The sequence below is a fragment of the Sorex fumeus genome, unplaced genomic scaffold (assembly GCF_029834395.1).
Source record: "Sorex fumeus unplaced genomic scaffold, SorFum_2.1 ptg000058l, whole genome shotgun sequence".
Lineage (NCBI taxonomy): Eukaryota > Metazoa > Chordata > Mammalia > Eulipotyphla > Soricidae > Sorex > Sorex fumeus.
Window position 1 is genome coordinate 17,851,377 of NW_026606115.1, and position 18,053 is coordinate 17,869,429.

The window sequence follows — 18,053 nt, forward strand, 5'->3', positions numbered from 1 at the left end:
AATGGGGGAGAGGTTGGGAGGACTGAAGGAGGGAAGGATGGAGCCCAGGGCTGAGAGGTTGGGGGACCTGAATGGAGGAGAGGATGGCTGGGCTTGATGGAGAGGATGGGAAGGCCACAGGGGTAAAATTGGTTGGGAGGGCCTAAAGGGGAAGATAGGAGGGCTCTAGGTGAAAGAGAATGGGAGGATTGATAGGGGAGAAGATAGATACTCCTGAGGGCAGAGATTTTGGGAAAACGAGAATGAAGAGAGGATAGAGGGCCGGGGGCAAGTGAATGGGGGATTGACATGTGAGAGGATGGGAGGGCCCAAGGGGGAGAAACTGGAAGGGTGCCGAGGGTTGAGAGGATGGGAGTTCCAGAGGATAGGGTAAAGATGGGGGCTGATGGGGTAAAGAGAGGAGAGGCCTGAGTGGGGAGAGGATAGGAGGGCTCAAGGCAGAGGATGGAGGATCTGAGGTGGGAAAGGATGGGAGTTCCTTATGGGGGTAGGATGGGATGGCCTAGAGTGTAGTGGATGGCAGGGCTTGAGTGGGGAGAGGTTGGGAGGGCTTGAAAAACAGTGGATGGGAGGGCCTGTAGGTGCAGAGGTTACCCCACGGGAGGGGGGGGGGCAGATGGGAGGGACATGGGATGTATCAGAGGGCCTGAAGGGATAAGGAAAACACAACTAATTTGATTTTTTTCCTGCAGAGCTGGCCCAGCCCACAAAAGCCTGTATATTCTCCACAATGGCCTTGAATCCAGAGGACCCTTATCTTGGTTTCCACCATGGCATAGTAGTGGACTTTATCAATGAGAAGATGGCCCAGCATGTGAGCGGTCCCCAGTTCTACCTTAAAAATATAGCCTTGTCGTGGGAGCAGATAGAGGACAAGCTTCAAGTCATCCTAGAAGACAGTTTGGTGCCCAACGAGGCCAAAGAGGCTTGTGCCTGGGGCAGCCTGGCGTTGGCCGTGCGCTTTGCCCAAAGGCAAAGTGAGTTACACCAGAACAAAGTGAAATGGTTGCACAACTGTGCTAAAATACATAAGTTGGCTGCTCAGGCCTTTGCTTCAGACCTGCAAGAGCTCACCATACAGCGAGAGACAGAGCGCAAGGAAGCAGCCTTCCGCTTGCAACTGTCCCAGGCCAATCTGGCAGAGGTGCAGAAAGAGTGGGACCTCTTGAAGTTGAAGTTCTTCAGTGCAGTAAAGTTATCTAGACAGGGTTCTGGCCAGGTTCTATGGCCCAGTCCCTGCCCTGGCCCTGGTGACCCCAGAAACCTGGGCAGCCCAGGTTCCTATCTTGGCCCGAGCCCCAGTCTCGGTCCCGGACCTGGCTCTGTCTTTTATCCTGGCCTCAGTCCCCGCCCTTGCCACTGTCCTCACCTCGATTCTGGACCTTGTTGCTGCCGCCTCCTAAGCTCTAGCCCAGGCTTTGGTGCTGGACCTGGCCTTGGACCCAAGCTCCAATGCAGACCTAGCCTTGGCCCAGGTTCTGTCCTAGGCTCCAGCCCCAATTACAGCCATGTCCTTGGTCCAGGCGAAAGCCTCAGTCCTGGTCCCTCCTTCAGTCAAGATCTTGGCCTCATCCCTACTCTATCTTCATCCCCAGAGAGTAGATCAGCCATACCCACTCTTCTCCATGGGATGGGGTGTTCTGGGGAGAGGATCACAGAGAAACCAGGCCTGGCTCCTGCCTATGGGACTGGAATAAGGGAGTCTGAGAAGTTTGACTTGGTGACTACGGCTACCTCCACACCTGTCACAGCTGCAGGAAGACAGGAAGGTCGTTTACAGGAGGTAAAGATGGGGAAGGTGGGTAGAAAAATGGATTACAACTCCAAGGACAATCACAGCTCTGGAGGTGAGGAAGAATTTGGATCACTGAACTCAGGCCAGTTTTCTTTCTCTGGGATGCAAATGCCAGAGTCCAGAACCTCCTTGTCACTCCTTCCTATCCAGCTGCCTGCTTCATTTACATACTCATATCCAATGTCTTTCAACGCCTTCCCAGCAGATTCATCACTGTCTCCACCAGCCATGCCTCAGACAGCTTTCCCCTGGCGGTCCAGTGACATCCCCCCATTGTCTGATAAGGAGGCTCAAGGGATAGACCCTCCCAAGTCTCAGAGAGAGAGGAAAGATTACAATCCCCATCATCAGAGAAGAACCTCAACATTTAGCAGGCGCGGGAATTGGAACTGCACCTGGTGTAAGGCTGTGAATTTTTCACACAGAGAAATTTGCTACCTCTGTGGGAGGGGATCTGGCTACACAGCCATTAGTGAATCCAGAAATTAAAAGCAACATGGAGATATATCCCAAAGAAAATTTATTTTCAGAGGGAAAGGGGAAAGGGAAAGCAGGAGGAGAGGTGAGTGGGATATTGGGGGGAAATGGGGAAGGATCTAGAGGGAGGGGGAGGAATTCTTTTATTGACTTATTTGTATTGTGTTCGAGAGCATCAATATTCAAGATTGCTGCAGCTCTTTTTATTTTTTACTTTGTTTGGGGGACTACGCCTGGCTCTGAGTTCACGGATCACTCCTGGAGGGGTTGGGATGGTGGTAAAGATTGAAACAAGGTTGGCTGCATACAAGGCAAGTGCCTTACACACTGTACTCTCTCCAGCCCCACTGTTGAGCCTTTGTTTCCGCCTTTACCCCACCTTGTGTCTGGTGGACCCTGGCAGCCATGCAAATAATAAGACATCATTCCCCCACCTAGGCCTTAGATGATGGGGGCAGGGTTGTGTGTGCATCTGGCTTATCCTGATCCAAACACATTCCACTCCTAGAGAATCTGAGCAAAGGCTTATTTCATATCAAATCATGGGGAGCTGGGACTAAGGTCAAAACTACAAAGAAACTAAGCCAAAATGAGCACCTCTCATCCCAGGATGAGGTCCCAGAGAGCAGATCCACAAACTTTGAAAAGCAACGACTGGTTGATCCTGGGACTCCATAGATGTGGAGAATGGTCACTCTTCCACTTTCTGCTGTTGTGTGAATAACTCCTTTTCCTTTTAAGTTAACTTGAGTGGGTTCCTGCTCTGGGAAGTCAGATTATTTCCAAGCCAAAAATTGGTACCAGAAAAGCCCTTGCAAACCACAGGCCATCATTGCAACTGTCTGGGGAGCTGCCTCAGTGAACAACGGGGAGCAAGGATACCAAATTTCCAGGCATGAAGTGTACAGGAAACCCATTCTAAGTGAGTTTGTAGCATGAAAAACAGTCAAAACAAGCCTGAGGGTTAACACTGTACTTACAGAATGCAGATATTTGTCACCCCTCAGGGAACCACTCAAGGCTTTTTAGAAAAGATGACTGCAAACAAACCATGGATCTTCAGCACCACGACGAAGAGCCACTGGAAATTCTGCTCCAGTCTGTCCCAGACAACTAGAAATTGATCTCAACAGAGAATTTAGGCCACTGCCAAGCAGGTGAGTCAGCCACTGATAATGCCCAAAGTGTTTGTTGGTTTAGACCACTGAGCAGAATGTTGGGCTATCCAGAGGATTCTTCTGACACCAATACAGCAAGTGGCAAATGTTGGGGGGGGGGGGTTGCTAATTTGGCTAAGACTTTCTTGGTGGATTCAGAAATGTGAACTAGTACACATTCACTGGAACATCAATTTACTGAGGGGGTGGGTTTAGTGGGGGGATGGTTTTAATATTTCCTGCTCTGGGGCCCCCATGTCATACATAACCTTTGCTGACTAGGCAGTGTTTTAGGAAATTAAAAATATGGTTTAGCCTGCAGGTTGAAGGAAAGATGGTGAGGAGTCAACATCAGGACTAAAATGGTGAACAGCTGGAGTAGCCCTGTGATCACCCAGAGCCTAATAACCCGGAGACAGAAGCTATGATGGTCTGTGACATCTCTGCAGTAGCTGATCTTGAAACTGAACTATTTCTTGTTGGGGCAAGTGTGGATGTGGACACTCTTCCAAAGACTAAGGACCACAGATCTCCTCTGTCCTCAACAGAATGTTCTTGAGCTTGTATATATTTCTATTGTGACATTTCCCTATCTTAACATTCTTTGTTTTTGTTTTGGGGTATTTTGGCCTTACCTGGTGGTATTCAGAGGCTACTCCTGCCCTGTGCTTGGCAATTGTTTTTGAAGTGAAGGCACCGTATGATGCTGAGGATAAAACCCAGGTCTCTCTCATGCAAAGCATGTAATGAAGCTGTTAAGCTATTGCTTCAGCTCCAAATCTCAGCATTATGGACATGTGACATTGAATTGTACCTTGTTACAGATGGCCAGCCTGTAAGCTAGGATATTTAGCATAATTACTGGTCTCTGTCTACTATATGCTTATAGACCATCCCCCATCCAAGCCCAACCCCAGTGGTGACAAGCAAAAATATTTACAGATATGGTCACTCGTCCACTGGATTTGACTCTGGTTGGGAACCTTCCAGGCATTGAAGTCCTTATGAAATCAAAAGAAGAAGATCACAGTTGGCAAGGGAGCATGTTTTTTAAAACTGGAAGGGTTGAGGCTTGAGCACTAAAATAGGAGGTAAAAAGTGTTCCCTGTTGGTATGTACTTTGAGCTTTAACATCTGTGTGGGAAAGGGGCTGAAGCCAAAAAAAGGAGTGGACAAGCAGGAAAGTGTGATGGAGCTCGAATGAAGGGGGAGTCATCACAAGGAAGGCTCCCAATGGAAGGCTTCTGGTTGTGAAGGGAAGCAGATATATGGTTGAGAAAAGGATCTTTTGAATCTGAGAGAACCAGGTCCAAGGGAAAGGAGACAGCTGAAGAGAGTGGAAACGTAAGATGTGCAAGAATGAGGTTCTCCTGCATACTGGATTGGAGACATGTCCACTACTTTGTTCACAATGATAAACTTCAATTTCTGTTTGGGGGAGGCCTCCCAAACAGTGCTAGGGGGTCCCAGTGTACACTCGCAGTGGCTTTCTTCAAACTAGGCCGGTCAGCTCAGTGTGAGGGCCTGATGGTTGCTGAGCCCTAACGTTTTTGAAATGGAGCCACATCAATGTCATTTGGTTTGTTTTATGTGTGAAACAAAAACCACAAATTCACGTATGCCTTATGTTACAGAAATATATTTGAATAAGCACCAGAAAATGGTGTATCAAGACGCTTAATAAAGCCTTGCAACTCGGGAGAGTTGGGACCAGGATTGGGGATGTGCAGGCAAAAGGTAAGGGGTTAGGGTAGAAGAAATTTAGAAATTTTGTCTTGTGTGCAGTTTGAATTAAAATAAAGGTTCGTGAAGTTTTTGAAATGCGAAGTGAAAGTTCTTGCTTTGGGTTTGGGATGGCAACCTCTTCTGTGACAGGAAGAGGAGAGAGGGAAGATGCTCTTCTGTGGGGGTAAGTAAGGTTGTGGGAAACCAAGGCAGCTCTTGCCTGTACATTCCTGGCATGGAAAGACAAGCAGATAAGATGCTTAGGAGTTAGGACATATTGTCAGGGCAGGGGCGGAGGCTTCTGAGCCGTAGTATTTTGAGGAATACCTGTAAGGTATGGGAGGAGAAGGGAAAGCAAACCAGTACCAAGATATCTGGAGTGGGATAGGCCTCAACAGAAAACCAAGAGCAGAACAATAGGCATCTGGAAGGAAAAAGGAAGGGAGGAATAGGGTAAGGAGAAGCAGTGGGCAAAATGTCTTATGTGTTACAGATGGCTGCCCACTTGTACAGCAAAAGCAGCACAACAAAAAGTAAAGAGGCAAGAGGGTCTGGCAGGATTCTGTGCCTGACTCCAATATGATCCATCTAGCATTACAGCTTATACTGATTTGGTTCTTCATTGTGTAAAAGTTGAGTAGTAATTATACTTCATTTTCTTGTGATCAGCAGAGAGTAAACTTTCCAGCCAGTGTATTTTGTGCATTTTTTTTCTTTTCTTTTTGCTTTTGAGTTTGGAGGGCTATAACTGATGGATCTTTGCCTGGGATCCAACCCCAGGTTCTTGTATACAGAGCCTATTGAGCTATCACCCTGGCCCCTCCATCCACCCTGGCCCCTCCATCCACTCAGCCCTTTGGGGAGTAGGGAGGGAGTGCATACCTGGCTGTGCTTTGGGCTTAATCCCAGCTCCGCACTCAAGGATCACATCTAGAGGTACTCGGAACCATGTGTGGCACCAGGGACTGAACTCAAGTCAGCCACATGCAAGGCAAGCACCCTACCCACTCTACTATCCCTCCAGTCTGCCAGCTACTCAGTTTTGACCTATGAATGCATAAAAATTTAAAGCGAGGGCAACTTACTTCAGTTCTCGAACTTTACAGCATGAAGTTAGCATTGTTTGGCAAAGAAAATGTAGTGGTGACCTGAAAGAAATGAGAAAGCAAAAATTTAAAACAATGTTTTTGGATCACATCTGGGTATACTCAGGGTATACTTCTGATTCTGCTCAGGGATCACTCTTGGTAGTGCTCAGAGGATCATTTGAGGGGGGAACATATGCAGCGTTGGGGTATTGAACAATGGTCAGCTGTGTGCAAGTATAGGTAAGTGTCTTACTCTATACTTTCTCTCTCTTCTCCCATTATTTTTTGGGGGGTCACAGTGGGCAGTGTTCAGCAGCTATTTCTGGCTCTCTACTCAGGAGTGATCCCTTGTAGTACTCAGGGATCACATGAAGTGCCGGGAATTGAACCTGGATTGGCAAAACAAAGTTCTAAGTAAAAGGATTTTATTACCATACTAACTTTTTCCAACAAACCTCAGTCGGTATTAACCTATTTTGTATATCAAAGTTTACCCCACCACACATATAAATACGTAATTTTCTCAAGGTCACATGGGGAAGAAAAAAACTGAAGTCAGTTCTCAAATCTGTCCAGCTTCAAAGTTATGTTACTAAGGACCAGGCACAGAGGCAAGAAAATGTTTAATTATTTCGTCCTTAACCCAGGACAGATAGTGTATTTCTAGTGACTAGCTCAAATCACTTTTACAATATTACTGACTCTTGTCAGCACTAAAATAATTAATGATAATTGAGAATTGGGGTAAAGTTCACTTACTCAACACAAATAGGAAAGGAGCTCTTTGGGTTAAATTTCAAGGAAAGCTTAAGATGTCTCATAAATTCAGTAACAGGAATACAGATTCAGCTACTGATTTTTTGGAAATGGGCATGGACCATTAGACCCTGGTATATGTGGCTTGCCTAAGCCTCTGAACTTCAGCCCTTAACCTAGTAAAGTAAAGTAAAGGCCCTCCCATTGATCATCAATTTGCTCGAGCGGGCCCAGTAACCTCTCCATTGGAGACTTTGTTGTTACTGTGTTTGGCATATCGAATATGTCACGGGGAGCTTGCCAGGCTCTGCTGTGCAGACGAGATACTCTCGGTAGCTTGCCGGGCTCTCCGAGAGGCGGAGGAATCGAACTCAGGTCGGCCATGTTGGCTGCATGCAAGGCAAACGCCCTACCGCTGTGCTATCGCTCCAGCCCTAACCTAAAAAGGTTAAATGATCTGGTGGACGAGGCACAGGCTTTATAGCCATTCAGGAGTGTAGCTCTGCCCCTTATGAATCAAGAGTTCTCTGAGGCCTCATTGTTTATTTTTTCTTTTGGTCTCCAAGGATTTTATTTTTTTTTATATACCTATTCACTATATGTTTATTTTCTTTAAGAAAGTGTCTGTTCACCTCCCCAATTTTTTTATTAATGAAACACCATGAGGTACAGTTGTAGACTTACATATTTTTGTGTTTGGGTTTCAGTTATACAATGATCAAGTACCCATCCCTCCAACAGTGCCCATTCTCTACCACCAATGAACCCAGTAGCCCTCCCATTCCCCCACCCCCAACCCCACTCCACCTCCATGGCAGGGCATTCCCTTTTGCTCTCTTTCCTTTAGGGTGAAATAGCAGAGTTCTCAATAATCTTGATGATCTCCATGACCATAGGTACAGTTATAAAGCACATTCACAGAGGGATATGACTAATACACATATGTACACAGTTGCTAACACTATGCCTGGCACATAGTGCTAAAAATATCAGCCTTCCCTCTACCTAGGCCAGTGTTTAATGCATGAGATATAGTTCATAAAAAGATGAAGTATAGGAATGAAAGAATTCTTTTCCATTAATTATTTTGTTTTGTGGGACAGACCTGGTGGTGCTCAGGGTTTACTTCTAGCTACGTGCCCAGGGATTCCTTCTGGCAGATCCCAGGTGACTGACTGTGTGCAGTGTTGGGAATCAAACCTGTGTCAGCTGCATGCAAGGTGAGTGACTCACCTGCTGCTTATATAGCACTTTGTCCCCTATTCATTTTATACAATGATAATGCTGGAAGTGATCATGTAACCTGACTAAATGGAATAAACAAATAGGCTCAGCATTTCTTAAAGAAAAAACAACAGGAAATATGTGAATATACTCACTCAGTAACTGTCAAGTCTGATGTAACGGGAGCTAGAGCTAAATCATCTTTTTCCTTCTTAAATCCAAGTAGGTGCTGACATTTCAGAGTCACCGACAGTTCATTGGTGCTGTTTCTGACACAGAATGACAGAGCCAGAATGTCCATTTTTGTATAAGTAGGTTGGTACAGGACGATGGACTTTAAATCACAGATTAGCCTTTTCACACAGTCATCTTCCTGCAGCTCATATAAACAGTGAAACAAGTCCATGGGCTCAACCTGATACCCAAAAGATGTCGTCTTTATTTCTCTCTCAGTCCACTGCAGTAACTCCTCTAGAAGTCCTTCAAAGATTTTTTGCCCAAAAGTGAGTTCTATAGCCTTTTCGTTCTCTTTATGTAAGAGGCCAAATAAGAACTTTATGGTTAATGATGAAAACCCTTTTCCATACCAGAATAAATCTTGCATTTCTTCTACTTGATTTAAAATCATACAATCGCTGTCATTCTGCAGTGCATAGAACACAGCAGCTAAAAACTCCTGAAAACTGAAGTGAAGGAAAGTGTAGATATTGGCGTCACCTTCGGTTTTCTCCAAAAAGTGACTGAGAAATGTGCCACTGGTGTCAAAATCTTCAATCCCGTGTCTTCTGAGGTCACTAATGTCAAATAGAATCTGGTGCTTCTGCAGTCCCTCCGCAGCCAGAGAGCAAAGACCCCACAGACAACTTTGTCCCTTGCATATCAAGATGTCTGGAAGGGTTTGGAGGCACTTGGAAAAGTAAAACACATACATATCTGTCACAGTCTGAAGTGATCTCATAAACATCTTGTCATCCTCTCCTGGCAGAACATTGCACACCATCCAGGACACGATAGGAAGAGAAGACAAAATGTCAAGGCTTTCACTTTCCTGCAGATTACGAAAGATACTCATTGCTGTATTAGCATCTGAAAACTGATTTAAAAAATATGATTTCTTTTCATCCTCTGTAAACCAAAGGACTTCTGCCAGGAGAGGTTCATTTAACAGAGAGTGGAACTGCTTCATGACTGAAAACCGAGCAGTTATCATGAGAGCAGATTCAGGAAATACTTGTTTCCTCAGAAAATTACATAAGAGGGTGTCAACTGGCTCTTTCTTCTGGGGATCGGCATAGACATTCTCTTCCTGTTCACCTACAGGGTGCTGCAGCTGAGGAAATTCATCAAAAATGAATAGAAGCTTCTCTGGGTACATCAGAACAATGTCCAAGATAGGTCCATCCAGCTCTTCAAAAGTGTTAGTGATCAGGTCAGAAGCACTGAGGTGAACACTAGGGTTTAGTTCTCTGCAGTTTATGTAAATGATAAAATCAAACCTGCCTGGAGTAACCCTTCCTTCTGCCCAGTCAAACAGGAACTTGTGCACCATGGCTGTTTTCCCGCTCCCAGCATATCCCTGAAGCAATACTATTGGGGACGAGCTGGAGCCCTCTTCATCAGGATCAAAGACATGCTTCAGCTCAATAAACTGATCTTCTTGAGGAATTCCACACTCTTTTATTTCTGCTACAATATAGTCTTTTACAATAAGTTGTCGTGAATCTATATGCTTGCCATGCTGATAACCTTGATCATCTCCTAGTTTCAGGTATTTTTCTTTGAGATAATTTTTATATTCTTCTCGGTAATCTAGTAAGGTAACACCAAGAGTTAGTAGTCACAGAATCCTATACAACCATGTTAACCACGGTACTGCCACCACTGCCATCTCCACTTAATGTCTCCAAGGCTCCAAAATTTTATATCTCAAGCTGAGTTCTAGATTTCTATCCTGTAATCCCACCCTGACCCCAAGAAAAGCCCTCTCCATACATTTCATGGTGCCACTCTCCCTTCATTCCAACACACCTGATCGTTAGACTCATCATTTATTCATCCAAAACAAGTCTTTAATTCATTCAAGTGCACCACCCAAGTTTAAGTTAGTATTAACTCTTTCCTAGACTGCTGAAAGAGACCACACCTCCCCTTCACACAGCAGCCAATGTGATCTTCTACAGTCCTAATTAGATCATGTAAAAGATTAAACAAAAAAGCCTTTCAAGGTTTTTTATCTTGCTTAGTTTAAAGGTCCCAAGGCCTTCCCTTCTGTAATGGTGTTACAAATCTACACTCTCCTTTCTTCTATTCCTCAGTCTCAATGATGGGTGTTTTGGACCAGCAATGCTGCAAGGCGACTCTTAAGTTCTGTGCTCAGGGAAGTCAGTTGAGTTGCTGCTCAGACGGTTGTTCCAGTTGGTACTGGGAACCATATGCAGGAACAGAGTTGGCTGCATGGAAGGCAAAAAGTTCAACCCATATACTATCTTAGCTCTTCATCTCAATTGTTTTTGTTTTTCTTATTCCCTACACAAAAGCTATACTGACTACTTCTAGTTTTTCACAGATGCTTTGTTCTCCCCCAATTCAGGGTCTTTTTTCTAGCTACAGTCTCTTGCCTAGAACACTTTTCCTTCTGATATGCCCATGGAGAGCTCAGTGAAAACATAACTCTCCTAGAAGCAGATAGTCTGACCACTCTAAACTCATTCTTATCTGGAATACTATATATCGCTAAGAAAGAACAAAATTATACAACTTTCAGCAACATGAATGGAATTAGAGGATTTCATGCTGAGTGAAGTTAAAAGGAAAGGGATAGATACCTAAAGATATATCTCATATGTGGGACTTAAAGATAGGCAACAAGGCAGCAGCAAAGGGCTAACCGTAACATAATGGGAGAACTGACCCACACAACTGAATTGGTGGGGGGAAGTGAGAGGAAGTGGGGTTGGGGCCCTTGGGAGAAGGAGGGGTTACATCGGTGTTGGAATTATGTGCATGAGAAACATTTATTAATAGCATTGTAAACTAAAGAATCTCAATAAAAGATAAAAATAAAAAACAAAGTCAGCCTTCTCTACTATTCACTCTCCTAGTGCCCTAAGTTCTCTCCATAGCACATATAATTTATAATCATCTTAATTTTTTATGATTTGTCTTCCTCACTAAATAATTATTTATCATGGCAGGGACCTTATCTGTATTCTTCAAATACTATCCCTGAGCACCTAGAATGGTGCCAAACTCTATGCATTCAATAAATATTTATTAATTTTGACTAAAAATGTTCTTGATTTATATATTTGTTTTTGAGCCACAGCTGGTGGGATTTAGGGATTACTCTGGTTCTGCACTCAAAGATCATTCCTGGGATTCGTGGATATATGGGGTGCCAGAGATGGAACCTGGGTGGGCTGCCATATAAGGCAAGCACCTAGCTACTCTACTATTTCTTTGGCCCCAAATGTTCTTGAATTTAAAACAAGCACTTTATCAGGATGGAGACATAATACAGGGATTAAGGCATTTGCCTTTCTGTGTGGTCAACCCAGGTTAAATCCCTGGCACTGCATAGAGTACCCTGGGTAATGCCAGGGATCACTTCTTAGCATAGCCAAGAACAGCCTCTGAGCTGTGACCCAAAAATAAAAATAAAACAAGAAATAAAATTTAAACACCTATTATGATCCATACACTGCACTGGGCCTTTTATATACATTCATGATAATAGAATTCTCCAGGGCTCCCATGAAACAAGTACTATACACATTTATTTTGTTTCGAGGCCATATCCAGTTGTGCTCACCCAGCCTCTGAGCTGTGACCCAAAAATAAAAATAAAACAAGAAATAAAATTTAAACACCTATTATGATCCATACACTGCACTGGGCCTTTTATATACATTCATGATAATAGAATTCTCCAGGGCTCCCATGAAACAAGTACTATACACATTTATTTTGTTTCGAGGCCATATCCAGTTGTGCTCACCGCTTACTCCTAATTCTGTACTCAGGGATTACTACTGGTGTGGTTCGGGGACCTATTAGGCAAGAACCTTACCCACTCTGCTATTTCTTTGGCCACTATATTTTTAAATTGTGTCAATGGAAAATTCCATCTAGGGTGTGACAGGTTCCTGAGTACACTCAGTGCATAGGTCTCATATTCAGAAGGATCCATGCTCAGTGAAGTGATGTACTGTGGTTGATGTAAAAGTTTTCTGATACTTTTTAAACAAGAGGTCTTGCCTTGTCATTTTTCACTATACCCTATTTGCATCTGCTTGCATCATTTGGCAATTTGTACAAGATTTGGCAACCAAAAAGTAGAAGAGATTAAGATTCAGCCTGATCTAAAGCCACAGTCTATGTGCTATACTATACTATGAAACTATTGCATCTCCTGCAAATAGAAAAAAGTAACTCAATGAATCAATTTTCAAGTTCAAACTTCTGTTAACTGAATGCCTATGCCAGCATTTCCCAAATGAATGTTCTTTATAACACTTTTTCAGGATATTAATAGGAGAGCTACAGAAAACTGTTCTATGGTGAAATAAGATGACAAGAATGCATCCCTAATCCCCTATTTGTACTTCTAACTGCATAATGTTAGGCAATAAAAGGCCCTGAAATATCTGACAGTTATTTTAAAACATCCATTTATGGGGTCAAAGAGACAGTAGAGGACTTTAAGGTGCTTAACTTGCAGTGGAACCCAGTTCAAGCCCCAGCACCACATATGTTTCACTAAACACGATCAGGATTAAGCCTCAAGCATCACCAGGTGTGGCTCAAAACTCATCCCCTCCCAAATACATTTGTTTGACCCAGGATTTTATGGTCCTCATTGACTCCATAAAAGGAAAGTCATTAACTCCCAAATAGTAAGCTGAAGATTACTATTTGAAGGATACTATTGATACTGATAGGCAAAAGTTTACTGTAAAACTAATTTTTGTTGTTTTTTTTGGGGGGGGGGGGGTGGGAACACCTAGTAATGTTCAGGAATTACTCCTGGCACTGCACTCAGAAATTATTTCTGACGGTGTTCAGGAGACGATATGGGAGGCCAGATATTGAACCCAGTTTGGCCATGTGCAAGGCAAGTGCCTACTTGCTGTACTATTGCTTAGGTCCCTCTGTAAATCTTAAGTAGTTTATGGTTTTTCTGTGTGTGTGTGTGTGTGTGTGTGTGTGGCGTCTTTGCCACAATTGCTCAATATTCTGTCATTTAAACGCAAAAGCAGCCATGGACAATATGTTAAAGAATGAATATGATTCTTCTCCAGTGAAAGATTGTTTACAAAAACAAGCCCCGAACTCAATTTGACTTGTAATTGTTGACATCCGTAGAGATTATTTCAGAGCAAACTTCTATTTTAACAACCTTTATGTAACATCTGGTTGTACGTCGGCCACATTTATCTAACATCTGGTTAATCATTGAGCTGGAGCGATAGCGGGTAGGGTGTTTGCCTTGTATGCAGCCAACCTGGGTTCAATTCCTCTGCCCCTCGCGGAGTGCCTGGCAAGCTGCCGAGAGTATCACGCCCGCACAGCAAAGCCTGGCAAGCTACCCATGACGTATTCGATATACCAAAAACAGTAGCAACAAGTCTCACAATTTGTTGTGAGACGTTACTGGTGCCTGTTCGAGCAAAATCGATGAACAACAGGAGGACATTGCTACAGTGCTGGTTAATCATTACTATCAGTGAGTATCTACTGTATATATATATATAATATATATAATATCTACTGTATAGTATACAGATGTCCTATTTTTATGATAATTTGAAGGTTTATGTCAAAAAAAAATCACTGATTTTTGTCCCAGAGAATATGGGGGAAGAAATTTGAAGAGTGGAGATGAGAAATCAGTTTAAAGATGGAAGAAAACCTTCCCCCCCAAAAAAGAGAATAAAACATAAAAGACCTGCAAGTTCTTCCCATGAAAGTGAGGCCAGATGATTTGAGTCATCTGTGGAACGAAAAGAACTGGAGTTAAGAGCATTACAAATATACCTTCTTACCAAAACTTGAAGTATACAGAGATAGAGCCATATATTTTTTGGTTCTGTTTTTGGTTTGGGAGCCATACCCAATGGTGCTCAGCACTTACACCTGGCTCTATGCAGCTGGATCACTCCTGGTAGTGCTCGGGGCACCGTCAGTCACATACAACCTTACTAGCTGTACTATCTCTCTGACTCCAAGCCATACTGTTACTGTCATTCTGTTTCACTGTTCGCCAAACAGAAACACAATTCAGAACTTATGTCATCTATTTTCTATTCTAGCTTGCCGACAAAAGTATTTTATAGCCTGTCTCATCAAAAAGAAAAGCATAAGAATTTCCTACATACACATATTTAGAATGTAAGAATTTTTATCAACTTGATCAACAGAGAAAGTTTTAGGCATGAATATAAGAGACATACATTACCTGAAATACTGTATCTGGTATTTGGGTTTTTCACTGGATATTAGACTACTGCTTCTCTTGGAGTGTCTGTTGACTCTAACTTATTCATGGGAAACAAGGCATTGCTGATGCTAACTAACAGATAAACACAGTGACCTGCATGCAAATGCATATACAAAGAGAAGTATAGAAACGGGTAATTGTGGAGGGACACTGGCACTGGTGATTGGGTTTGTTGTTGGATCACTGAATTCCCAAAACTCTGTTATTTTTCAGGGCAGGGTGTTAGGCCATGCACAGCAGTATTCAGGAGCCACTCCTGGTGCTGGGGATTGAACTGGAATTGGCCACATGCAAGCAAGTGCCTTAAGCCATCTACTATCTATACAACTTTAATTAATTTCTTACTTTCCTCTTCAGAGAGTGAAGTAAGAACAGGTTTCATACCTTCTCCTTCTTTCAGATCATTCATTTTGGCAAATCAGGAAGACTGTAATACAAAACAGAAAGGAGGGTTAGGATGATTACTTAAGGCATTACAGAGAAAAAATGAAGAAATAAATGGCTCAGCAACTAAGCAAATAACCGGTCTGGAACTTGGGGGATGCTATGAAGACTTCAACTTAAAGAGAAAACTCTTAAAAAGGAATAAATGCACTCAAATACACTGGTAGATAGAAGTTGACACTGATAATGGGAATGGTGCTAAAATACTGTATGCCTGAACCTCAACTATGAGTAATTTTGCCAGTCATGGTGCTTTTTTTAACTTTCTAGTTAGGAATTTAAAGTAAGTAAAGTAAAGGCCCTCCCGTTGATCGTCGATTTGCTCGAGCGGGCCCAGTAACGTCTCCATTGGAGACTTTGTTGTTACTGTGTCTGGCATATCGAATACTCTCGGTAGCTTGCCGGGCTCTCCGAGAGGGGCGGAGGAATCGAACTCGGGTCGGCCATGTTGGCCGCTTGTAAGGCAAATGCCCTACCCGCTGTGCTATCGCTCCAGTTAGGAATTTAAAATTTTTAAATTGAATCACCATGAGATACAGTTACAAAGCTTTCATGTTTGAGTTTCAGTAATACAACGATCAAACACCCAATACTCCACCAATGCACATTCTCCACCATCAATGTCCCCAGTGTAACCCCCCTTTCCAACCCTCCTGCTGCCTCTATGGCAGACAATTTCTCCCATACTCTCTCTCTCTCTTCTCTTGTGCATTATGGTTTGCAATACAGATACTGAGAGGTTATTACATTTGGTCGTTTATCTACTTTCAGCACACATCTCCCATCTTGAATGATTCCTCCAAACATCATTGTCTTAGTGATCCCTTCTCTATTCCAGCTGCTTTATCCCCCAGATCATGAGACAGGCTTCCAACTATGAGGCAATATTCCTGGACCTTGTGTCTACTGTCTTTGGGTGTTAGTCTCATGTTATTTTATATCCCACAAATGAGTGCAGTCATTCTATATCTGTCCCTCTCTTTCTGACTCATTTCAATTAGCATGATGATCTCCATGTCCATTCACTTAAAAGCAAATTTTATGACTTCATCTCTCCTACAGCTGCATAGTATTCCATTGTGCAGATGTACCAAAATTTCTTTAACCAGTCATCTGTTCTCATGGACTCAGGTTGTTCCAGATTCTGGCAATTATGAATATTGCTGCAATTAACATATAGGTGCAGATGTCAATTCTACTGGCTTTTTTGTATCCTCAGGATATATTCCCAGAAGTGGTATTGTGGGGTCATATAGAAGCTCAATTTTTAGTTTTTGAAGGAATTTTTTAAAAGGCTGAACCAGTCGGCATTCCTACCAACAGTGAAAGAGTGTCTTTTTCTCCCCAGATCCACACCAACACTGGTTGCTTTTGTTCTTTTGAATGTGTGCCAGTCTCTGTTGTGTGAGATGATATCTCATTGCTGTTTTGATTTCCATTTTCCTGATGATTAGCAATATGGAGCATTTTTACATGCGCCATTTGGCCATTTGTATTTCTTTTTTGAAGAAGCTTGTTCCTTTCTATTCCCCATTTTTTGATGGAGGTCACGGTGTCTTAATTAAAAAAAAAATTAGAGTTGGGGTATGGTACTGCCAGCAGGTCAATCTGTACCTGTGAGGCAAATGCATCAGCAGCCTGATGGTGCCTTCAGACTTCTAGATACCCCAAAATTGCTGCTGTGCCTTTGGCAAGGCCCTAACAACTTGGGGCCAAGTTTACCAAGAAAGTAAACAGCTAAAATTTAGGTATGTGGGAAACACACCCAAAAACCACCTCCGGCTCAGCTATATAATTGAAGGCAAGGCCTTTTTGGTTCCTGATCAAACTGCTTAACGGCCATGATCCAAGAGACTCAGAAACAAATCTCAGAACCAGCAACTTTTGGGGTAAAAATGTGTCTAGTCCCCCCAGTAGGTTACAGGCACTGGGCCACCCCAGGGTGGATAAGGGTGCTGTCCTTCCACCTGCTCCCTCTTGGTGGCTTGGTGGCTGCTATCCTCCAGAAGCCATTGGACAGTAAGGTTTGGGCTTGCAGTGACAAGACACACGGGGCCTCATGGGATGGGGGTGGAGCCGGCCCTTTCCTCTCCACCCAACGAGACCCCAGGTTGCCGCCCACGAACGGCCTCTCTGGCTCCTGATCAAGCTGCTTAACAGTCTTGATCCCAGAGACTCAGAAACAAATCTCGGAACCCAGCAGCATTTGGCAGAAATTAGTCTGTGCCCGCAATAAGTTACCGGTGCCTGGCCACCCCCAGGTGAAATAGGTTTTGTGCCTGGCATGTAACCCCTGGAGGCTCGATGGTTGCCATCCCCCAGAGGCTATTTGACAGTCAGATTTGGGCCCACAGTGACGAGACATGCGGGGCCACATGGGATGGGGGTGGAGCCAGTCCTTTCCTCCCCGCCCCAACAAGAGCCTGGGTCACAGCCCACGAATGGCCTCTCTGGCTCCTGATCAAGCTGCTTAACGCCCATGATCTCAGAGACTCAGGAACAAATCTCAGAACCCAGTAGGTTTTGGCAGAAATCCCTCCAGATTTAATTGTTAAAATTTCATAATTCCAAAATCACGTGGCCACTACCGTGGGCAAGTGACATCATATGTTATACCAGCAATAGAAAAAAAATTGTCTACTATTGCCTTTTCGGCAGATCTGAGTGTTGGGGTAAAATCCTAAATAATATTGGTGGGTCTGGTGTTGAAATATTGAATGTGATCAAAGTAGAATGTAGTGTGGAAGTCATCTGCCTCACAGGTAGGGGGAGGGTGTGGGATGGGGGTATACTGGGGTTTTTGGTGGTGGAAAATGGGCACTGGTGAAGGGATGGGTGATTCATCATTGTATGAACGAGACTTAAACCTGAAAGCTTTGTAACTGCTC

At 43.6% G+C, this 18,053-nt stretch overlaps 1 protein-coding gene across 2 annotated transcripts in view; it reads right to left on the reverse strand.

The window, feature by feature from the left end:
* The window catches only part of LOC130034220 (NACHT, LRR and PYD domains-containing protein 12-like), a 32,358-nt gene extending 17,213 nt beyond the window's left edge, over positions 1-15,145 (reverse strand). Inside the window, exons 1-4 of one of the 2 annotated variants that reach the window (XM_056125789.1) lie at positions 15,106-15,145; positions 14,170-14,214; positions 8,378-10,031; positions 6,240-6,302 (exon numbers count right to left, since the gene is read on the reverse strand). In XM_056125789.1, the coding sequence (XP_055981764.1) occupies positions 6,240-6,302; positions 8,378-10,031; positions 14,170-14,214; positions 15,106-15,130 (1,787 nt within the window). In that variant the 5' untranslated portion in view covers positions 15,131-15,145. The remainder of the gene's footprint in view (positions 1-6,239; positions 6,303-8,377; positions 10,032-14,169; positions 14,215-15,105) is intronic. The other variant, XM_056125790.1, reaches the window with a different exon arrangement.
* Between the last annotated feature and the right edge of the window lie 2,908 nt (positions 15,146-18,053).